The following is a 23,982-nucleotide window of genomic DNA, read 5'->3' on the forward strand; positions in this document are numbered from 1 at the left end:
CCTCCTATAGCCTGAGGGGTCTAGCAGCTTATTATGAGTCCTTAGTGGGAGAGTGAAGAGAGAACAAGAGGCCGACTACACTTAAGTGGCAGCACAGAGCACAGACAGGGAGATTTACTTCTCTTATTCCAGCACACAAAGATTTAAAGGAGCTCAGCATGTGATTAAGAGAAACTACTTCTATAATACAAAAATGCTTGAATGTCTGCTGGCGAATGTAATGATTAAGAGAGTGTGTGTGTGTGTGTGTGTGTGTGTGTGTGTGTGTGTGTGTGTGTGTGTGTGTGTGTGTGTGTGTGTGTGGTAACATTTCCTCCAAGAGGCTGAATATTAGTGGGAATCTGCAAACAGCTGCATTTGTGGCTGCTGTGATTGTTTCCATTTGATGAATGCCAAATTTCTCTCTGCTCGTGTCTTTTTTCCGGTCTGGCCCCTGTCTGCTGTCTTTTCTCCCCATCCCCATTCTGTCAGCAGCCACGCTGAGAGTGTGTGTATATGTCTTTGTGTGTGTGTGTGTGTGTGTGTCCATTCCCACTCTGTCAGGTTTATTTCTGTTATGTTTCTTAATTAGCTAATAAAGGTCATGGCATCTCTCAGTCGGGGGGGCCGGCGCATGCAAATGAGCCAGAAGGTCAGATGGATTAGTGACCGCCTCACACCGGCCAAATATAGACACAACCGTGCTGCCATACAAATACCTGCAGCTATTAAAGCATCGTGCCTGTACCAACACGGTCCCAGACACACATACTGATATAAATCTGACTGGTTTACTCAACTGTGTTTATAAGTAGACAGCGTTAGTGCGGATGTAGTCTTGGCAACTGTAAGTGTTTGGGGGTTTATTTTGTTTGTTTTTTTCTAGGTCACTGTGTTTCACCAGAAAAACAGTGATCCTTAAACAAACTATTTAGATATTTATTTAGCAATGACACCATGTGGCAGTGCAGCTTGGAACAGGCATCAAGAAGTGCAAGAAGTCTTCTGCAAAGTTTGTTTGTAATACTGAACATTTCTAACATTACATGTCACAATCAGCATCCCTTACTATGTCACATTAATGCTAAATGTGCATTGTATCATAGGAATTCTTATAGTCGCGGTTTATAACGTTTGCGTAAAACTGGATCTTTGCTGCTTCTATTTGCCCAGCAGTCAGGTGGTTCTTTAACCATGGCACAAGTTTTCCCAGCTAAACTATTTGAACATTTTTGCACTGGAAGATACAAACTATTATTTTTCTAGCCCATTTGACCGGAAACAGGTTTTGTTCCACAATTTAAAAAAAAACTTAGTGGTATTTTTAGTTATAATAATGGATTGGATTTATATAGCGCTTTTCAAGGCACCCAAAGCGCTTTACAATACCACTATTCATTCACTCTCACACACTGGTGGAGGCAGCTACAGTTGTAGCCACAGCTGCCCTGGGGCAGACTGACAGAAGCAAGGCTGCCATATCGCGCCATCGGCCCCTCTGGCCAACACCAGTAGGCAAGTAGGGTAAAGTGTCTTGCCCAAGGACACAACGACCAGGACAGAGAGCCCAGGGATCGAACCGGCGACCTTCCGGTTACAGATGCGATTCCCAACCCCCTGAGCCACGGTCACCCAGTTATATACATAAATGCTTAAATGCTTTCATTTGTGTGTGTGTGTGTATGTGTGTGTGTGTTATCATTTCATTCTGATGCACAAGATAAGCACGTGCTTACTGCTTTTACTTGAAAGCGCCTCTCTCGCGCTCTCTCTCTCCTTAACAGTGGAGTGCTCTCGTGATGCACTTGTCTTCATAACATGTGGTGCATGAATGCTTGCGTAGATAAGATAAGAGAGGAGGTGCAGATGCTGACACAGTCGGCGCTGTAGTGTTGCAGTGGATCTGTTACACCTCTAGGTCTATCACCTTTCGCAGCAGAGCTCGTCTCAGTGTCCTTTAGCCCTAAATCACCGGGCTGTCTCAATGTGTGAAAGCTCTCTCTCTCTCTCTCTCTGTCCCCCCTCAGGTCTGTAACTCATCCTGTCTGTCTCGTCGCTCTCTTCCTCCCTCTCGCTCTGCCTTTCCCATAAGTCACTGGGTTTCTCTTCATTTCTAACCTGCTCGCTCACTGCTCCCTCATAGCCATTCATAGTTATATCTTTGTACCACTTGGCTCCTCTTTCTCTTTTCTTTGCTCTCGCTCGTCTCGACGAAATTTTCATATCCGCTGAAGATCTGAAAAGACTCTTGTTGTGCACTTCCTCCAAATCCCGCCATTCATCTCTTTCTCTCCTGTGGGAGGTTGTCTGGCTGCCTGCCTGACTTACAGCAAGCTGAGTGATGGACATGAGCCGAGACCCAGTGCATTACGCTCCTCTGCAGCAAAGCACAACAGAGACCAGACACTACTGTATAATACTGTGCTGAATACAGAACGACGCACACAGGAGGATGATAGACAAAAACTGAACTCAAGTAGTGAAGGAGTGATAAACAACTCGTCACTCTGAGGGGAAGAAGGGTGGTGGGATCTTAGGTCTTTGAGCTCATTATGTTAATGAGCCAAGATAAACGCAGCGCGAGAAGAAACTCTAATAACAGAGATGAGTATTAATGCCAAACTTTCACACGCATGATGAAAACAGATGTGAGAAAGAACACCTACTATCTTGAGTTGCAGGCTGTTTGGCCTGCAGCATTAAAAGTGCAGCTAAGAGAGTCAAACTGTCAGCATCATATCTTGTGCTGAGCAGACCTTTGTAGGAGATGATAGAGAGAATGGGACTTTCTTTGTTTATATCCTTTCCTCCTTCACCACCTCCTCCTCCTCCTTTTCTTTCCCTCGGCGTTTATCCCAAATCCAGCTGTTGTTTCCAACACATCCTCCGAGCCTTAGCTGCCCTAAAGTTAAGAAACAAAACACATTCATTCTGCAACACCTCCTGCAACATACACATATCCAGTATAAAGAATGCACTGCTCCAGGACTGCATATTACAGACGCTCCATCGAACCCTTCTCACTCTTTAAAAGTCCAGCATTTTTTTGACGCTCTCCGCGATATTAGATCCCCCCTGAATATTTTAACGACCCTTGCTTCCCGTTTGTCATTTCGCTCCCTTTTTATCTTTGAATATGCCAGTTATTTCACACCCGTGACCCCTACTCCCTTAAACCAGAAGTCATTCTTTCCCCAAAGCCCTCTCTGACTTTGTCTCTCTTCTCTTTTCCTTCTCATGATTTTCAAAATTCAAGCGTGTCTCCCCGTCTTCTAAACGTGTCTGTACACCCTCGGGGCGCGTAAGATTTAAAGCCATTTTCAGAGGAGTTGAAAAAGGTCCGATCCATAATCACCAAAAGTACCTCTGCCTTCTGCAGAATTACAATAGCAAGCATTTAAATGACCGACATCCATATCTGTATCTCCCGTATATCACTGCCCGTCATGACTCATATACTGCGGGCCGAGCCGAACCACACGCTTGGTTTCAGTTTCACGTTAATATCCTTCAGATTAAGTGGTGGGGTGGCCACTCCATCGCTGCGCAGCATGTTCTCTTCTTGTTTTCCATGCAGACACAATGGAATATAATTAGTCGATAGCTGCTTTGCACTCAGGCCTCTGCATGTTGCTAATAAATGCTAACAACAGAGAGTGAAGCCATATGTCATTTGCTGCATTAGCCACTGTACAGTTTTGTCAGGGAGACTGCTTGCAAGTACATTACATACATTAGCAACATTTCCAGTCTCTATCAGTCCTCTGATTACAATAAATGCTCCCTCGCATTGTAACGATGGGCTTCACAATAATGGGCCATAAATTAATACAGTGCTCAGCAGTAAATACTATTATAATGTTAGTGTTTACAGCATACCCATGTATATGTAACTGAATCGGTGGATAATCACTATTCACAGAGGCAGTCCTTCCAACACAGCAGACACTTACTGTCCATTTGCTGGGACAGTGCCCCTAAATGTCACTGATTTCAACAAGGGACTGATAAGTGCATCACAAGCTGAGCCTTACGACTGTTATGATACACCAGCAGTACACCGGATCTCTTTTTTTTTTTTAATCTTACAGAACAGGGGGCAGCTGTGAAAAGCTTGTTAAGGTATAATTCACTGCTCTGTCTGTGTCATTTGGGCCTTGTATTATCACTGAGATCATTCCCACACGCACAGGAGCGCGGAAGCCCTGTGAGTGAATGGCAAGCAAGCAAGCATGTATGTGTGTTGGGGGTGCTTCCATATGAAATGTACACGAGGGTGAATCTCAGTGGTGTTAATGGCTTTTTAAATGTCAGGGAAAGTCAGGGAATGATAAAAGAGAGATCTGTTATCCATGTCCTCATGATCACCACGGAGCACGCCGCTGTTCTCACCTCGCTGAGGAGCCTTCAGCTTGTGTGTGTGTGTGTGTGCAGGAGTAGTCCAACTTCAATCCCTGCTGATGCCAGCATGATTTATGCACCAATCAGATTAGCTCTGAGAGAGAGGGCGAGACAGTGCGAGAAAGGGAGTGGGACATTAGATATTCGGCGACTTTCTGGTTTATAGTGATTTTCGTTGGGTATTTGGCCGAATACAGACTTTGAACAGCTAAAAATCAATTCATTAATAAATTTTTATTCTTCTGCTCGCATTGCTGTGCATTCATCACTGTGTTAATTTTTTGCTCAATACAGATGGATACAGTAAAGACGAGGTATTGTGCCTGGAGGAAAGTATTTATGCTTTTGTGCTGAGTAACGACCCAGCTGAATTGGGGTGGAAATTAAATCAGTAGGTTTATTGTTCATAAAATATATCTATATCCAGATGTAAAATTAAATGACTTAGAAGAAGCTACATTCAGCTGATCCCTTATTCGTAAGAGGTAGCTCCACATGTGTGATTTGCCGATCTTTTTATGCAGGAAGGCCAGCCTGATTCAACTTGGAATCAAACCGGAGAACTTTTGCTTAATAATATCTTAAAGGGTCCATAACAGATAATTGTTTCATAACTTTTTAAGTGCTCTAGGTTTATGGTGGACATTCAGGTGAAAGAAGCTCAAAAAGATTTTACAGAAATGGTAATAATGAGTGCAAAATGACATACACGGGAAAAAGTAAGTGTAAATAAAGGAGTCTAAATGATGGTCAAAGTTAAAATACAATTTTTAAAAGCTAAAATAAAATTTCTTGGTTTGTTTTATTGAATAGTGTTTCACTTTTAACTTTGTGAAACAAAACATATTTTTACAATGTTGCAAACTGATAAATAAATGATAAATCCATCATTCAGGCATAAAAGAGACACATGAAACTTCAGTTTGGAATTTTAAAATTTTAGTTGTAGGTCTTTTCAGTTTTAAGTACACAAATAAACACATAAAACACAAATAAAGGTAGAAAGTAGTGCAGTAGCCTTCTGCTGTCGATGCAACAGATTTAATGCATCATTAGGGCCACCATTGTTTCCTTTCTCCCCTCGCTCTGGCTCTTTCATGGAGACAAAATCAGTTTTCGCTCAGTATCTCGAATCCTCATTAAAATCAACACAAACCATGCTCTCTAAAATTAAATCTTTGTATACGTGTGTGTGTGTGTGTGTGTGTGTGTGTGTGTGTGTGTGTGTGTGTGTGTGTGTGTGTGTGTGTGTGTGTGTGTGTGTGCGGTTTGCACAGCACCCTGGCCTGCTCTAACAGAGGGTTGAGTGATGTCACAGCAGACTGCATTTTAATAGAGAGGGAAGCAATTAGAGAGGGGACAGGCCGAGAGGTGGAGAGATGGAGAGGCTGTCTGTGTGACACGCAGTGCGCTCAGTTCACACACACAACACACACACTCATTACTAAGGATGAGTTAATTAATTGCACAGTGATTCACGGTACTTGTAATTAATCTCGTAGATATGTGAGTGTGTTTTTGAGAGGTGACTCTTCTCCCTTCCATTTATAATTTACACACACACACACACACACACACACACACACACACACACACACACACACACACACACACACAGAGGTACAGACAAGTCTTCCTTAAGGCTACAACACAAAAATTCTATTATCTGCTTATTAGAGTTGTTGTTATTATTGATTATATTGTTCTTAAATATATTTATGGACAATAAGACCTATTCAATCAGTGAGCTGACATATTTTGATACTTGACACAGGGTTTGGTATGATTTGTTACTTTTCTAATTGTTTAGTAACTTAAAACCTATGCACTTTCTTTTTCTAGTGTTTTCAAAATAGTGTATACCTCTCACTGTGTAATAAATGCTGAAAAAAAAACATAATAAGACATTTTATATGTAATTAAAGGAGTCGGATATGTCTGAATAGAAGGTTTCCAGAAATGCTGTCTTTGTTTTTTTTGGTTAAAATACTTTTCAATCACGTATCTGATATTGCTGTGCTGCTGCTTTCACACAAAGTATCTTTGCAGTTTGTATATCAAGTTGTTGTGATGCAAAGCTTTAGGATTTAGAGGGAAAATAATTTACAATACCCCACGAGGCAGTATAAGGATGAACATGAATAGTTCAAACACGAGGTTGCAGTTGTTTTGAAACCTAAAGTAAGTCGAAAGTTGAACTGTTGTGTTGAGTTTTCCGTTGTAGATTGTCGTGATAACACCAATAAGGTGATATCACATCGTGCAGTGATTGAAAGAGAGAAAAGCATCATGTTATCATTTATTTACCTTGTAGCGCTCGCCTTCATCGTGTCCCTGCAGAAATAGCCCTCACAGTCCTGTCCCTCTCTCTTTTTTCATTTCTTGGGAGGAGATCATACAGTTAAAAAATTAACTGTATTAATCTTGCTCTCATCTCTACCCATGATCCTTTGCATTCATCAGCAGGAGTGGGAGTGGTGGAGCAATCGCATTTGGAAATTAAACAAATAAAAAAAGTTGAAGATAGCTGAGTGAGTGATGAAGCCAGCCAATTGCTAGCAGCATAAATCTCCCCCTGTCACCACCCCACCTCTGCCTACACACATTTGGATATTGTTATGATTTTACCGTGTTTGCATATATGAGCCTAATTTATTAGAATCAAACACCATCAAGATTATTTACAAGCAACTGCTGGTCTGCTGCCAATAAGCCCATTAAGTGCATTGTTGGAGAGTGGTTATATGATCAAATACACAATAGTAATTGTGAGTGGAGAGAGGCCAGAGTGATTCTCAATGAGGTGATTATCTGCGTGCAGGTTATTGTGCTATTTCAGCATGACATGTAAATCTGCATCGTTCCATCAATCACAGAGCCGGCTGTCAGCAGAGTGATGTGTGAAAATGACAATGACAACCCCAAAGGATGAAGATGGAAAAATCTGAATGACTAGTGCTCAAAAACGAATTCATTTTTATGTTTCAAAGAAAGACCAGAGTTTTCTATACTGGATACAAACTGGGTTCCAGTGTCTTTGTCCTTCTGTTGGCCATTTATTAGTACATCACAATGTAACTTGTAAAAATGCATGCAAAAAAAAAAACCGCTACGAAATACAGAAACACACCGACCAGCTGTGATGGCAATGCTTCAAGGGGGCAACAAACAAATGATATAACAATAGCTGAGACATGCTTGTTACTATGGCTGTTTTGGTGGTGTTGAGGTTATGTACATATTTGTTTTTCTTAGCTTTAATGGCATGATTCATATATTGGTTTAGTTTAAGTAGTTTTTTTATAGGGACAAGTCTGTTACATGAACCAGGCAGTATACCACAGCCTAAAGCAGTTTGCACTGCCCGATTGTCTCGCTTGTCTTTAAGAGCCATTTAAAGATATGATATTTTTAAATGACCCCTGTGCTTATTTAATAGGTAACTAGTAAACAAATCAAGTAAATTATGCGGTTCCTAAGAGTAGCTAAAAAAGTAAAAGCCTGTTCCACAGTTAAATATGCAATAGTAAACGAGCTAATAATAATAATAATAAACCATTCCTAACAGCAATGAATAATACAAAAAAAAAATCAGTAACTTCCAAAAGTTGTATAGACTAATTATTAGTTTTAAAGTTTGTTGATTACAGTATGATGTTCATTTTGCAAATTATGGTCATACGTTGAGTAAAACACATTATATTGAAGTGGGGTATGCTTTAGGGTGGGGCTCCTCTAAGATTGACCACATGAGGAAAAAAAATATAAGCTCGGCTGTTCACAAATCAATGAGTGACATCACAGTGACTGTGACCATCTTTTATATACAGACTGTCACACTTTTTGTCTTTTTGTATTTTGGTGCTTTTGGTTTTTTTGACTGTTGTTGAGCTCAGCTTTCAGGGTTCTCATGCCCACCACTATAGTGCATTACATGTATTTAGCTACAAGGAGATATGAAGGTATTATTGGTGGAAGTCTGTAATATTGTTTTATTAGTCCTTGGATCACATAGTTTCTCGGCATGTGTGAGAAATGTTACCATTTAGAAGACTGCTAAAGAAAACGTTATAATAAAACAACATCTTTTTTTTCCTTTTCCTTTTTTTTTTAAAATAAACTAAAAGTTGTAAGAATAGTTAACCGGCTCCCAGCAACTTGAACAAACCTAATGTATTTTTCTTACCCATTTGGGTTTCCAAAAATATTTTGCACTGTTGAGCTGCTTCAGTCATATTCCCATGACTGTACACCAACAACAGGCACTCACACATACAAACACACACACAGCAAGTGAGAAAAAAGTGACATAAAGCAGGGGTCTGGGGCTAAGTAAGCAGTACACCAGGTTATGCGTCATTTACCGCGGCTCAATAACAACCTTTCTCTCTGCCCGACACACCTGGTCACACAAAATGACACATGCTGTCCTTTGAGAATGCTCACAGACACACACACTAAGCATATCTTTTTTCACCCCATGGCGGCCTTAACCAGACACATTACATCCCCACTCAACTATCTGCTCGTGACAGATGTATTTATGTAATGGTTTTGATAGGTATTGATCCACACGGCGGAGCCAGTTAAGAAAGCGAGAAAAATGAGATTTTAAAATCAACATGGCTGAGGGGGGTGTTTGGTGGAGATGATAGCTAAACAAGAAGATGAGTGACATGAGTGAGAGAGAAAAAAATCAAGTCAAAAGTAAAGCGAGGAAAGTCGTGCCAGCGAAACCTTCAGAGGAAGATGCTCAGGTGGAAAGCGCTCACAAATTTGATTCACAAAAAGAAAGATCTAAGAAACATGCACAGTGTCTCTGCAAGTGTGTGTGTGTGTTTGCAATGGCATGATCGTGTGTGTGTGTGTGTGTGTGTGTGTGTGTGTGTGTGTGTGTGTGTGTGTGTGTGTGTGTGTGTGTGTGTGTGTGTGTGTGTGTGTGTGTGTGTGTGTGTGTGTGTGTGACCTTGGCTTGGCCCGGTGGTAAAGTGGGGCGTCAAGAGAGTCAGTGTGTGAGCAGTCAAGCGTTCTCCCTCAGATTAGCAGGCTTTATTACTGCCACCAACCACTGGCCTGACAAATCCTCTTATTTCATTTTACCTTCCTCTACCTCTGCCTTGTTCTTTTCCTCTCACTCTTTTATTTCACCTAAAACCTCCTCCCTCTCTTTCCTTCCAGCCCTGCACACGCTAGCTTTGCATGCTTCACCTTGCACCTCTCCTGGCTCCCTCGCAAGTTTTCCCTCACAGCATAACAGCCCTATTTTCTATTTCCTCCCTCTTTTCTCCTCATTGTCTTTCCGTCTTCCGCACGGCTCTGCTGAAAGCTACACATTTCTTTTTCTACCTTTCTCCACTCCACCTCTTGCTCTGCTCCTCCCTCTATCTCCTTCCCACTCCCTGGCTCTCTATAGTGTGATGAATCTGTAGACAGGGGCTAATAATTGTACTTCAGCCCAAGTGCTCATTTTTCTTTGTGTTTGAAAGCTGTGACAGGCAGGAGCTCCTTTTTTTTTTTTTTTTTTCCCCTCCACCCCCCTGTCCCTTGTCTCCCCCTTTCTCTTTCCCTTTTCTTCCTATCCTCACACAATGGGTGAGTAAAATAACTCAGGGTTTACAAGGTCATGCTGTCTAGCGGTGAGGACTCGCTGGGGATTTGGGAGTGGAAGGATTTCCTCAAAGGTGCCGTGTTGAGACTTCAATAAAAAACAGAAAGTTATAGATTGCACGAGCAGATCTACAGGGGGAAATAAGTGCATTTGATAGTGAACAAGCTCAGTAAACTTGGATTCAAATGTTACCATGACTATGAGTCTTCATGGAAGAATAAATGATGAACTGAAGCATTGCCATGGATTAAAAACATCTACTTTTGCATGCATGTTACACATATTTTTTTAATCATTTAAAAGAGAACTCACCTTAAAATGCTCCACTTCCTGCCATATGTGGCAGCTGCATGATCTTTACAATGCATTATTTTAATAATGATAATAATGTGCCCAAAAAATAAGTCTTTTTTACTGCTTTTTATTCATTACATCTCAGAAATCAATGGTACAGTAATGGCATGGAGAGACTGGGGGAAAAAATGTCTGTTTTTGTAATACTGCAACAGAATTAAAGTATTTCTTTAAGAATCTGCAAACAAGACATAAAAAACATTTTGACAGGCAAATTTTTATATTAAAGTGGGCTAATTAAGTGGAAAGGAGCCTGGGGAAATAATCTTTTAATTTTAAAATATATATAATTTAAGGCTCTATCAAAAAAGCAGCCTGCAAGCAATCCAAATCGTGAGATATTGAAAGAAAATCATATTTCCATTGACTCTGCTGTGGTACTTTATGAAAACTGATCATCAGTTTTCATCCTAATGCCATCCTCAAAAGAGAGAGATTAAAAGAGAGCAGTGGGGAGGGAGGATAACACAGAGTAAGACTTTATTGCCTGCTGTAGTTAGATGGTAAATTTCCTCCTGGCAGATATTTATTGGGTTAGTTGAGTCTAGAGAGAGCTTTAACATTGATTGTGATCATTAAATATATCCGCTCGAAATGGCAACATGGCATTCCTTCGGTCGATGGAGCCAATAGGAGCAGAACAAAGGCATAATCAAATCAATCCTCTCATAATTATTCTTTGAGAGGTGAAATTAATCACAAGAAGAAATAAAAACAATAATGGAAAATGAAATGATCAGTCGTAAACAATTACTGCCCAAATTGAAATGAACTCAGTGAAGGGGGAAAAAACTCAACTGTAAATCCGACTAATTAAAATAACATTCTAATGTATATCGGTTATTTGCTTTACACGGGCTTTCAGTTATTACATTGTTGGGTGTCGTTATTCTAAGAATTGGAATAAAGAGAAAAAGAAATGAAGGGAAACAGACTGTGACTGTGTGTGTGTGCGTCTGTGTGTGTCGAGCCTTAACTGTTGGGTCAAAGGATCAAGGTCCTCCTCTTGCGAGAGTCGTGCTTCTCCTTCTTCTCTGCTCGCTGAGAGGAAGTGTAGCATATTGATTAGCTATCAGATGATTCCGATAGGGCCCGATCGATAAGACTTTGCATGAAAGCCAGGCAGGACCCTCCCACTTCACTCAGGCACACACCCACTGATCTGCCACTGCAGTGCACACCCGCATACAAGTCTAGTTGTTTGTAATTCTCCTGAAGATTCTCCTTTGAGTTCTGAATCTGGCCCTTCTGTCAAAGGCTTTCTTATATGCTCAGCTTACATAGAATTGCGACTGATAGACTAAGCCTGCACTTTTAGTCGAGAGCGGCGATATCTGTAGGCCACAAATGGTCTACGTTACATGATCGCACGTGTATAAAGTGCTTTAGCTGGTGTCAGACTGTGATAATATAAAATTTGCAGCACTTCTGAGATGTATCAGTCAAACTGATGTGTTTCCAGCATACAGCCTTCATCATTAGTACCAGTTTCTTGATATATAGTCATAAACAGCATTATGGTTATTTTATTCTGAGTTTCTCCTCCAGCAGAGAGGTTGGGGAAAGCGGGCTAACATTACAGAAGTCCCAGGTGTAGAATTACACTCTTTAAGATCATTTCAGGAGGCTATAAGAGCCTACAATAACATAACTATTTGAACAAGTCAGAATCCCTTTGAATAAGATTATATTTCAGTAGTGGTGAAGTGTGAGAACAAGAAGTGAGACCTAATTTTTAGAGACCCAACAGAGCAAAAAAAACCCCAAACAATTTTAATAAACCACATATGAAGTCAACAAAGACAAAACAACGGAACACATCAGGACAGACAAACTAAATCAAAATAAAACAGAGGGAAACTAAACAGCTGACGTGCTTAACACACTGGCGAGTACGTCTGCTCACGACTTGATCAGTCACACACTCGGGAAGGGAAAACGTCTCTCACAGAGGCTCATGTCAGCACATACACAAAATGCTCTGTAACTGATTGGCAAGTAGGCGAATTCTCATGTTTGCCAAAGTATGACCATGAAAGGGCCTGAGCCTTATCAGCACCATGGACAGCAGCTGGGAACATCCTTTATTAGTGTTCAACTCCTCGTCTGTTTATGACAGATTTCTGTATTTTTAGTTTTTTCAGACACAAACAATTTTTAAACACACGTTATTTATACCGTTTGTTCAATCTGATGCAAAATAAAGAGGCAAAAAGATTCTGGACAGTTTAATAAAATGTTGTTTTGCTTGCTGTACTGTGCATGCGGGTTGCTGACTGTTCCTGCTCTGTGTGTGTGTGTGCATGTGAGTGTTTGTACTGCATCTCTGTTCCAGGTGTGTGCAGTGCTGTGAAAGGACAGCGATAAGACACCTGTACTCTGGGTACAGAACAGATTATAACAGCAGTATCAGTTTCTGTGCAGGGCACAGCATGTTTCTGAATGTTCTGTCTGTTCCTGTGCTTTTTTTTTTTCTTCTCTTCAGTATGTCTGCCAGGAAGGGAAGAAAAGAAACAATACGTGAACAATGTGTGAGAGTAAATTATATTAAGTATAACTGTGGTGCTGTGTCATTCTGATGATTCTCTACAGAAGGAAACACAATGAGGATTCATGTGTGAGGGTGCTGGTCAAACGTACGATTGCATTGATTGATCTGTTCTTTGAATACATGATGAGTGCATTTCCTGTTCTGTCAGAGGGGAAAAAATACTGTAAAAACAGCTTTTAACTCTGTGATGTTCATACCTGGTTAGTACAATCTGGGAAACTGGAAACTGTCGTACTTAGACTTGTTGCGTACTTCTCAGCTCCCCACACAAATATCCCACCTAATGGTCTTCAGACTTCTATAGAAGGAATTCACATATTTCTGTACAACAGATTTTTATTGACTTGTTTCTCTTTGTGTGTGTTTTTTGCAGATATCATGACACTGGAATGCTGTTTCAAGACCAACCTACGGCATCCGGACTGCCATAAAGCACAATGTCTCAAAAGCGTCCCACCCCCTGTGGCTTCAGGGCAACCAATCCACAGCAAATCCAAAGCCGGAGTTCAATACTAAAGCGGATGATTTAAACAAAAAAAAGAAAAAAGAAAAAAAAAGGGAGAACTGAAGAAATTAAAGATCCTGGACTCTGTAAATAAAATTCTCCACCTTCTGTATTTGTCATTCAAATGGACAAAGATTAACCCGTAAATATCTCCAAATTGTAACTTACCAGAGCATAGATTGTCAATACTTAGGTTGAGTAAAATAGCAGAAAAAAATATGATGTCCACCCCCCTTTAGCACATGGCCAGAAATCAGGATGTTGTAAATACTGTACAGAAAACAAATAGGGACGTTGATAAGAAATATAAGTATTGCAAAATTGTGTACATAGCCATTAGAATCACACCTCTACTGGGTTTGTAATTCAATAAGTTTCACATGCCCATTACTATTTATTTCTTCTTGCCCAAAAAGATTTAGCACAACGATTAGCAAGCGCTCTGTATCAGAATAGGAAACATAAACACCAACATAGAACTAGACAAGAGGATATTGAACTTAGAGACATTAATTGGGAAGACATTATATTTGCTGATAGCCCACTATTGCTGGAATCAGATGCATATGCCGTAGAGTGTATGCTTACTAGTTAAACCTTGTATTGTTATCAAAACAGGTCATTTGCATTTTGTTTACATCTAATTTAAGTAGACGTTTGAGAAAAAAAGGACTTTAGAGCTTAAAAAGGTTACAGAGAGAAACAGACAAAGAACAAACTGTGACAGGTTCGGCTCAGATCTTCACCTTTCCCCCCACTCCCGGTTTTAAAATACTACAGCAGAGCTTAACTTCACTTAAACTTTAACTAATTCAATAGATTGTATATGAAATCCCCTCCTGTGCTGTATATTTAGTGTTTTAGACGCTGTAGTGATGTGACATATCCAGATGGGCTTCCATGGTTTGGCAGCTCTTACAGTTAGTCCACACCTAACGAAACATCAGCTGTTTCCTTTCTGATTCCTCTTTGGCTAGTTGCCCTCCTCTTCGTCTTCTGTCCATTAGAGGGCCTGTATGCCCACTGACCTCTCTGCGACCAGGCGCTCGCTCAGCTCCCACAGGCTCGTAGCACTGCTCGGATCCTGGGCCTGGGCGGATGTCTGGCAGCGGAAGCAGTTGTTGAAGTACATGCCGCCCAGCCCTTCCAGCTCCGGTGCTACCGCACAGTACACTGTGGTGGCCGCCCCTTGTTGCTGTGGACAGACAAAAAAAAAGAAAAAAAAAAAGAAGAAGAAGAATCAGTGGACGAATCACGACGCTGAGACAGCAAGGCGGCGTCGGCCTGCAGGAGCAGACAAAATATGGAGAACTCGTCTAACGACACGCAGACTTTAGGATGTGTGCTGTATGGAGGAAAAGACAGAGGACATAAAGCAGACTCTGACCACATTCCTTTGTCCTCTGTGAGACCCACACACACATAGACAGACACACGCATACACACACAGACAAAAAGAGACAGCAGGACTGTGTCTACAGGGGGGGAAAAAAGACTCGTGCACACACCGTCTCTCCCCTCTCCCTGCATCCCGATGACTGGGTCATATAACTCCTTACTGTATATATATTTATATACATATATTTATTTATTTATTTCTCAGCCAGGTGTGTATAGGACATCTCGCTATGTGGGACCGTGTGAATGCTACAGATGTATAGACTCACAGAGGATAAGGCGGGAACAAAAATGTTACACCAGCTCCTGTCTGGATGGGAGTCACCAGGGAAACTACAGCTCTGATGTGCGATGTGTGAACAGCAGGTTTCAATGCCATGATTATCAATATGTATATTTTTCACGTGATGTTTATTAATATTCAAGTGCTGGAAAATACAAGTACAACTAAGTATTTAAATCAAAAGTTTTTTGGTTGTTGCGTACAACACACAAACACGTCGCACGGTTTTCCCTCCAGTTCTTTCTCAGTAATTCTCTCAAGGCAAGTTTAAACCTGAAGATCACTCAGCCCGGAAAACTCACTCTGTTACACGTCGTCTCAAGCCGAGACGCGCTGTAAAAGTGAAACAGTATTTTTACGCAACCTGCTAAGTTCTCTAATACACCCCATCCCATCAGTCAGTAATTAGCAAGGATATTCACGGAGAGAGATTTCTGTGACATTTGAAAATGAAAGCTGAAACTGCGGCAGAATAAACACGTCAGAGAGAATTACACACATAACCCGACCGCTCAAAGAGGGATCTTTCATGCTGCAGCTCCGGCTAAAAGCTGCTGTGACAGCTTCCCTGCAAACTCCAGGGCTGGAGACGACTTCTATGCGGCCACATGAAATGGCTCGCCTCTTTATCTCCTGATGTGAGGGAGCGAGAGTGAGACGGGGGTGGGGGCAGAAAGAATGAGAGGGAACACTGATGTGATGACTGAAGGCTAGTGTTTAGCACAGAGCACTGGCACACACTGAGACAACCACGTATATGCAGTAGTCAAACGCAGGCAACACACACAAACGTACACACATGCGTAATAGAGGCACATTACAGGCCAACTGTTTGAACAGATTCCCAAAGCACAGGCCAGCACACTAAAAGTGGCAAGATCCTATGTCATCTAAAGCTTTCACAGCCTAGTACAAAAATATGCACCAAAATGCAAATGCTACGAACACAAAAACACACACGCATAAAGCAGATTCCAGGAAATGTTTCTCTCATCGACACACGCAAACCAAAACGGGCACCCACACACAACTCCCTCTAAGCTCTGAGTAAAGTTCCACCAGGAGGAGCCCTGGTGTGTAACGTCGCAGAAGCAGATTGAGCGTGTTTGAAGTGCTCCGTGATGAGAGAGCTCGTAAACAGCAGATGAAAAAGGCAGCATCTCTCTGTGTGCCGCTGTCTGTCTCACCTGCCAGTGAGGCGATAACTTCATCCACATCACATGTCGCCATATCAAAGACCGACAAATGCCAAGCAGTGTCTCTGAGTTGCAGGTTCACACGCACTCAGTTCAACTCATCTCTCTCACTTAGGGCATCTGATTTAGCTCGCCTGAAAGCCAAATGCCTTTTAAACTTCACTGAAGATTTCAGCGCCGCCGGCTCTGACTCCCTGACACCACCTTGAACTTGGCTGACTTTCAGACAAGTTTGTTTGCGTCCAATTACCAGACAGTTGGGTTTAAATATTGATATAAAAAAAACAACTTTCATGTTCAGAATCCAGATTTATGTGGCTGAAATCTGAAAGGTATTTCTATTCTTTAGAAAAAGCTTCTCTGCTGGCTGCCACGCATGCAGTTAGTGACAAACGGAGCAGTACATGGGCTGTTTGTGCGGTGTGCCCAGCAATGTGCTATCTTATTGGTGTTTAGCTCATCCCCCTCGCCACTTGACCTTGTGACCTCTGTAAAAGATAAGGCTGATGAGATTAGGCATTAACATGCTCAACCACCCACCACAGCCATTTATCACTGTGTGTGTGCGCGTGTGTGTGTTTGCAGATACCAGGCAAGTAGGTGGCGGGCAAGGATTTCGCTACACTTACAGTTACACGCTGCCTGAACACAAGAGCGTATCTGCGCACAAGCACGAACAGATACACATATGAACAACCCGCACGGAAGGTAATGTCACTAAACCAGTGTGCATCGAACACATCTGTGCCGTCCAAAGATGATTTCTAATCCGAGTTAAACTGTAGATTAAGTCTGTAAATTAAGCTGTCTACAAAATGATGGGTGTGTGTCTTTCTATACTGTGCACCTTAATGTGAAGCATTACCTTGACTACAGTAGTTTTATTATCAGAGACATCTATGGTACCCAGAGCTACGACGTCTGCCCAGAGAAGCTGACTTGACACTGACTTAAGCTCCAAAAAATAAGACTTGTCCTTGGATACTCTTTCGGAATTGGCCTCTTCAGGCATTTTAGTCCAAAAAATAAAAAGTGAGACAAGTATAGGAATGCAGTTACAAATCTAACTTTAAATGCTTTGAGAGGGAAACTCTTAAAATCCTTTAGACGACCATCTTGCAATTCCACTTTAGACTTAAGCATGACTTCTTTGGATGACTTCAGACTTCACTTTCACATTCCCCAAAACAAAACTAGCTCTGTTACCACCACACTGATTCTAGGAGGGAGGGAGGGAGAGAGGAAGGGGACAGACAAGGAGGATCCAAACCAACCAAAACATCTCCAAACCGAAAATTTTTCTCTATGCTAAAAATAAAATGCAAAGATCTCAGCAATATGATAAACCAATGCCAAGTGCAGAAGCAGGTTTTATAGATTACGTGTGTGTAGATCTTCCTTTGTGGGTAATAAAAATAAACATAAACACTGAGGAAAGACTTACAAAACACCCTGCAATAAGCTGACTGCTGATAAGTGGCAATAAGCCTGTACTTAGCCTGGGATTCAACACTACGGTTCTGGAACTGCTCTGGGACCAGATCCAAGTCTTCCAATCTCAGCATTGACTCAATACCCAAGGACCTCATGGACTTGCAATAGAAATGTCCTTGTATAGTGTTACGCAATAACCCGTTGTTGAGAACATCTTACTGAGCGTATCAAAAGCAAAAAGGGTACGTGGGGGAGATGTGATGTTGAATTAACAGTATTGTTACTTTGCCGTGTTCTGTTTTGTGTCTTCATCGTCCGAGTTGTATAAGCTTTCTCTGACCCTGTGCATGTGACCCTTTGACCCCCACATCTGTAGTTACGTCATTGACCTCTCCCTCTGACCTGGATGTAAATAACCCAGTACTGTAGAGCAGTCTGTTTTTGGCCCATCCCTGTACATACAAACCTGTAAATACTAATGGCTATGCATGCTGAACACCTAGCAATTCTTTCAGGTACTTTTATAATCCCCAAATTCTCATATGGCATGTGCTATAAAAAATAATATAAAAAAGTAGAAAAAGTAAAAGATTCAAATAAAAAAAAGTTTAAAATAAATGCGTTGGTAATATTGTCAGGCAATATCCTCTCTTGGACAGTGTGTGTAGAGTCTTCCTGTTTTCTTACTCCTGTGGGTGGTTCTCTCCCTTTGCCTGTCCTGTGTTTCTGCTCACCATCTGTGTCAGTTGTTGTCAGTTGGCATTTGTACAGCAGCGAGGGTTGAGGCAGAGAATAGAAGAGAGGAGGAGTGTCCACCAGCTGACCTCTGTGATGGCACTCCAATTCAGCAGCAGTGCTAAGTTTTGGCAAAGCGCTTTGCGCCTGGGACACAATTTAAAAAGTTTGTGCCTGGCCCGAAGCACACATACTGTACAGCATACTGTAAATCAGTGTTTGCAGTGTGAAGGCCCTCTATATATGTGCAAAGGTACAAATTTTTTTTTCCTAAGTTTAATAATCTGGAGAACCTACTATTTTTAGCCCATTTTAGACAGTCGCATTTTAGGAAAACTGACATGTTTTCTGTCCTCATTTGTAACTAGTAAAACATCTGGATTCTAAAGACAAGTACTTTGAGAAAAGTCGTTTTTAACCATCCAGTGTCATAAGGCTACGGCACTCAATTGGAAAAGTATTTCCTGGCTTGTAGTCTTAGTAAAGAGGAGGAGTGCAGTTTTTGCCTCAGCCCTCTGCCACGCCTCGTGGAGTAACTATCCTGAAAAGTGGGACTCCAAACTGATTGTGATTCTGTTCCAGGAATGTTTTTCTTTTTTTTCCACCCTGAACCTGTGATGTTTAAAATAGATGGAGGTGTCTGATTTTTAATCTGTGCTAAAGATATTTTACATTTAATAAATAACCATTGAAATCAAAGCTTGGTTTTTGTGCAGTTTATGTGTGTACGACGGTGTGCGTTCAGAGCCATCTTTGCCCTCAGCTGTAGTAACCTCTGCGAGCTGACAGCTCAGCTGAGCGTGCCCGGCCCAGCTGTAGAGGGAATCCTGGGTAATGCGGTCCCCACAGATAAACAAGCTGCCCTTCTATTCAGCTTGAGCACTCAACCAAGATGAGAAGAGATTAGCACCTAAAACACCCCAGTGCACACTTCAGAAAGCACCCTGACACTCACAACCATGAATCCGAGGTGGCCTCCGTCACCCTGACTGAGGTAACGTTAGATAACCAAAAGTCAAAAGTGCTCTGTTCTTTAAAAAAAAACAAAACATAAAGAAAACTCTATTATGTATAAACTGAGAGCCTGGTTAGATCCCCAGAGAAGATCAGATCTTCGCATCATGGTTCGTTCCAGTGACTAGTGTACTTCTGGTCATCTGTATGCACTAAACGCTATTTCATAATGTCGATTAGCGCACAGGCTGATGGCTAATACTCACCTACAGGCATCGTGCTCCCCTGAGGGGCATTAAGGATTGGATGGAGGGACCGGCTTCCCCCCTCCCTGCTTCACATTCCCTTCCTTTATCCTACCTCCTCATTCTCTGTGTCTATCTGCCTTACCCCCTGCTTCTTTCTCAGCCCTATCTTCTCCATCAACCGTGTGTAGATCCTTATTCCCCTGCAACTTCATCCTCCTCCATCCCCATAACTCACTGAAGTGGGCGTACAGACCCACTGTAACTGAGGCCTCACGGGTAAATGGTCATAGTAGGACCTCTTGGAGGTAAAAGGATCTCTTTCCCTGGAGCCCTGAATCACAGATGAGCACTGTCAACGGTCTTTCTTTCTGTAATACAGTGAAGCATGTGAAGGCAAACAGAAAAAGGAGCAGAGGGGTAAACTGCAGGAGTGACAGAACACAACACAAAGCGCAGCAAAACCCCCAATGCCTCTGCACTATTTCTCTCTCCTTTTTCTCCACGGCCCTCCCTTTACCCCTTTTGCGCCAGATAAGATCAACCAAGTGTCAGTCATCAACAGCCTCCTGTCACACAGTGATTGTTCAACTGTTATATGCTTGTGTAAATGTGCAGTCCAACGCGACATCGCTGCATACATTTAATGCTCCCATGTTCAAGGGAACAATAGAAGAGGAGGTAAGAAACGAAGTGCAGGGAATGCAAAGGACAAGGAGGGGAGGGGAGGGCATAAAGAAGTAAGGAGAGACCGGTATGAGTAGGAAACGAAGCAGGAGGAGGAGATGAAGGAGCTAGGACACAATGCATCCAAGGGGAAAACGACGGGGAGTCAGAAGGACTTGCGCAGCGACTGTGAAACTATCTCATTTTTATCTTGTGAGAGGACTTCCGAAGTGATCCGCACAACCTAATTATTTTCCCCTAATAAAAGCAACATATGCTAAGACAATAAAAGGCCTTATTGGACACCTATTCATTAAAAAGGAGCAGTAAAAGGTGTAGGACTCTGGCGCAGGGATTAGCTTTTAACAGGGTTTTTCTCTGGCTCGAAATAGCCTTAGTCTTCCTTTAGCATGTCCATATGGGTGCATTGCCCACCATAAAAAAATCTGAATTATACATGAAGAGGCCTGGCCGCTTTATTGGCTGTGATCTTCCTTTTCACTCTCACCTAATTGCATCAGTGCATGATACCTGCAACTCTGGACTCAATCCCTCTGTGATTTCGCCTACTGCACATGAGTGCGACAAGGCATGCAGATGCACTTTAATGTGAGGAACTGCGCAGAAATAAAGTACATATAGCTAAAGACAACCAGCCAGATAAGCTGTAATTCACACAAGTTTGTTAAGTTGGTAATAAGTTAGTTGGCATAACGCATGCTAGTGAGTCACGTCTGACAGTTTGACACAGTGAAGCCATAATTCCATATGGTCAACGTACTGTAAGTGTCAGTATGTTTCTATTATGAGCAGAGCAATGCTGTCTGTCCGTATGTGATTGTGTGATGAGCTGGTGTAACAGGGCCACACACAGGTGTGTGTATGCTCACCTTCCCACTGATGCACCAGCTAATTGGTCTCCTGCGGCAACCTGACATATTCACACACTCCAACGCACGCACACATACACGCAATGTAGCTTGCAATAGTCATACTAACGTGTGAACTGACTGTGCAAATGCGCACATGTGTGTGAACACAACTATGCATGTGTCTACATTCACAGGCAGCCTGCAGAGTGGACCTCCACATCAACTCATTATCACAGTGCTGACTGAGTGAAGAATGACACCTGAGCAGATACTGCTTATAATGTACGCTCTCCTGCTTAAAAGTACAGCAAAAGAAAATGAAAACCACAGACTACAACACTATACGGTAAAACATACAAGTCAAGATACTCCTCAACAAAAAGAAGGCAACTGCCCTCTAACACATAAAAGACAATGCAAGCCAGTAGCAGCAGCTAATTTTCCAGTCATCCCTAAAATCCAGTACGACAACACAGAAATCCCAAATCTTACTGTAACAGTGTTCTGTGTTGTCGTGTTTGTTTATCCTTCGAATCAAAATGAGAATTAGAATACTTGAATATTCCCTGATTCTGAGTCTAAATATTATGTTATCTTGCTGTCAAACTCGAATTAACCTTAAATCTCCTTCGACTGTGGCTTAAAGAAAAATCATCTGGACCTATTGTCTGTCTTGTTCAGTTAGTCATTTCCTCTAACCGATTCTCCAACCACCCCCTTCCCTTGTGGTGGAGGTAGAGAGAGAGGGATGTTCTGTTTTAAATAAGAAGGCAGCACTGGCCCATTAAACTCTGATAGTAATGATATTAATTTGGCAGGAACGTGTCATTTTCACAGGAGAGCAACTAGCTGAACTGTCATTATACACACACACACACACACACACACACACACACACACACACACACACACACACACAGGGAAAGCATTGTCTCATTCACACTGTGTCTGCACACACACACACACACACACACACACACACAAACCAAGAACATGTCACAGGAGAGCAGCTAGCAGTAACATTATGAGAGAGTCAGAGAGATCTGCTAATGGGATAGATTAGCGTGCCCTTGGTCACAACGGCTACAATTGAGCAACTGGAGCTGTGACTTATATCCATGTCCCCCATCGACTCCATGCACCCTCTTTACTCTTACACTTTCCTCATTTTCTCATCCACTGATGACTTCTTCATCTTCTTTTTTTCTTCCTTGTCTTCTTCTTTTTCATCCTTCCCGTTCCCGTTCTTCTTCTTCTACTTCCTCCTCTTTTTCCTCTCTCAGCTTCACATTTTACTCGGCCTACTTTGCATTCCCGGGTTCACGAGGTTCATGGAGTTCATGACCGCCTAGCGGAAACTTGTCAAACACAAAGGCTGCAGTGTCTAGGGAAGAATGGCAGAGGTGTTTGTGTTGCAACCTGACTGAAAAGCATGAGATATTATCAAAATTGTCTTATTGCATTAATGATTTTGCTAATTGAGCATAATGAGCACAGAGGGATGGCAATCTTTAAGTGTTAGCAGTGTGCCACTCTCTCGACCCATCAGCCTGTCTGATGAATTGGCTTTTGAGGACAAAGGTCACTTTTGGGGGGGGCTTCTGGTAGCCATGATACCTGATATCCCCTGCAATACTTCCTGTTCAGTCTATTGGTCATTGTTGGCAAAATAAAAATTTAATTAAATTAAAAAGTTGATGCTAGCTGATGGTTTCAAGGCTGTTTTTTTTTTTAATGTAATCATGCTTTTACTGTCTTATCGGTCAGTAGAAGACGGACTAGAATCAGAGTATAAACAGAAACTGGAAAGCGTCTGGTACCCAGAAGCAAACACAGAGAAGCTGCACTTTTCTTGTTTGTATTGTAACCAGGCTGAGAAATAGGGACACACAGCAAAATTTAAAAAGGCATCATTTTTAAGGAAGCCTCGTGACTACAGAGGAGCTTACTAATCAGCGTGCGAATTACATTGCTGGGTATCTTGAAGTGTTAGCCATTTAGTGAATGAGAAGCTATCACAATCTACAATATTACATTCAAATACTTTATTATTATTACATGGCAATTATTACTGATAGTATTCATCTTCTCCTCATTTGATGGGCTTTTATTCAAAAAACAAAATATGTGGAAGTTTTATCTGTGAATATGTATATACTCTACATGCATTCACTGGATACTTTATTAGTACAGCTCTTCAAGGGGGGAGAAAAGTGATTTTGACTTTAAATGTGGTAGAGTTGTTGCTGCCAGACAGACTGCTATGAGTATTTCAGAAATTGCGGATCTACTGAGATTTTTCCACAATCATCTCCAGGGTTTACAAAAAGAGAGACTCTGAAAACTTCACCTGGTCTAATGACTCCTGATTTCTTCTGGAACACTGCGAACACTATAGCCTACGTGTGTATTCTCGTGGACCACGTCCATCACTTTCTGACCACAGTGTATCCCTCCTCTGAAACAGAGCTCAAATCATTTCAGACGTGCTTCATTAATGTTACAGTCAGGTCACTGTACTCAAGTGACCACCTCGGTCAACAGATCTCAATTCAATGGAGCACCTTTGCGATGTGGTGGAACTGGAGAGTCAATTTGCAGATGTGCAGCTGACAAATATGCAGCAACTGTGTGAAGCTGCCATTTCAACATGTTTGAATATTTGCAGCACGTTGTTGAATCCACGCCACAAAGAATTAAAGCAGTTCTGAAGCTAAAAGGGGTTCAATTCAGTGCTGGCAAGGTGTACCTAATGAAGTGGTTGGTGAGTATTTATGCTTTTATAGCAGCGCAAGCCTACA

The 23,982-nt window shown here is 41.8% G+C and overlaps 2 protein-coding genes across 2 annotated transcripts in view; one reads left to right on the forward strand and one right to left on the reverse strand.

Annotated features, from left to right (window-relative positions):
* LOC113026916 (transcription factor Maf-like) overlaps window positions 1-13,323 on the forward strand; it is a 52,470-nt gene extending 39,147 nt beyond the window's left edge. Inside the window, exon 3 of the mRNA XM_026176196.1 lies at window positions 13,267-13,323. The gene's annotated coding sequence lies outside the window, so the exon portion shown is untranslated. The remainder of the gene's footprint in view (window positions 1-13,266) is intronic.
* A 166-nt stretch (window positions 13,324-13,489) lies between these two features.
* Window positions 13,490-23,982, reverse strand: part of wwox (WW domain containing oxidoreductase) — a 137,840-nt gene continuing 127,347 nt past the window's right edge. Inside the window, exon 9 of the mRNA XM_026176192.1 lies at window positions 13,490-14,593. Coding sequence (XP_026031977.1) covers window positions 14,402-14,593 — 192 coding nt within the window. The 3' untranslated portion in view covers window positions 13,490-14,401. The remainder of the gene's footprint in view (window positions 14,594-23,982) is intronic.

Source organism: Astatotilapia calliptera, chromosome 7 (genome assembly GCF_900246225.1).
Source record: "Astatotilapia calliptera chromosome 7, fAstCal1.2, whole genome shotgun sequence".
Lineage (NCBI taxonomy): Eukaryota > Metazoa > Chordata > Actinopteri > Cichliformes > Cichlidae > Astatotilapia > Astatotilapia calliptera.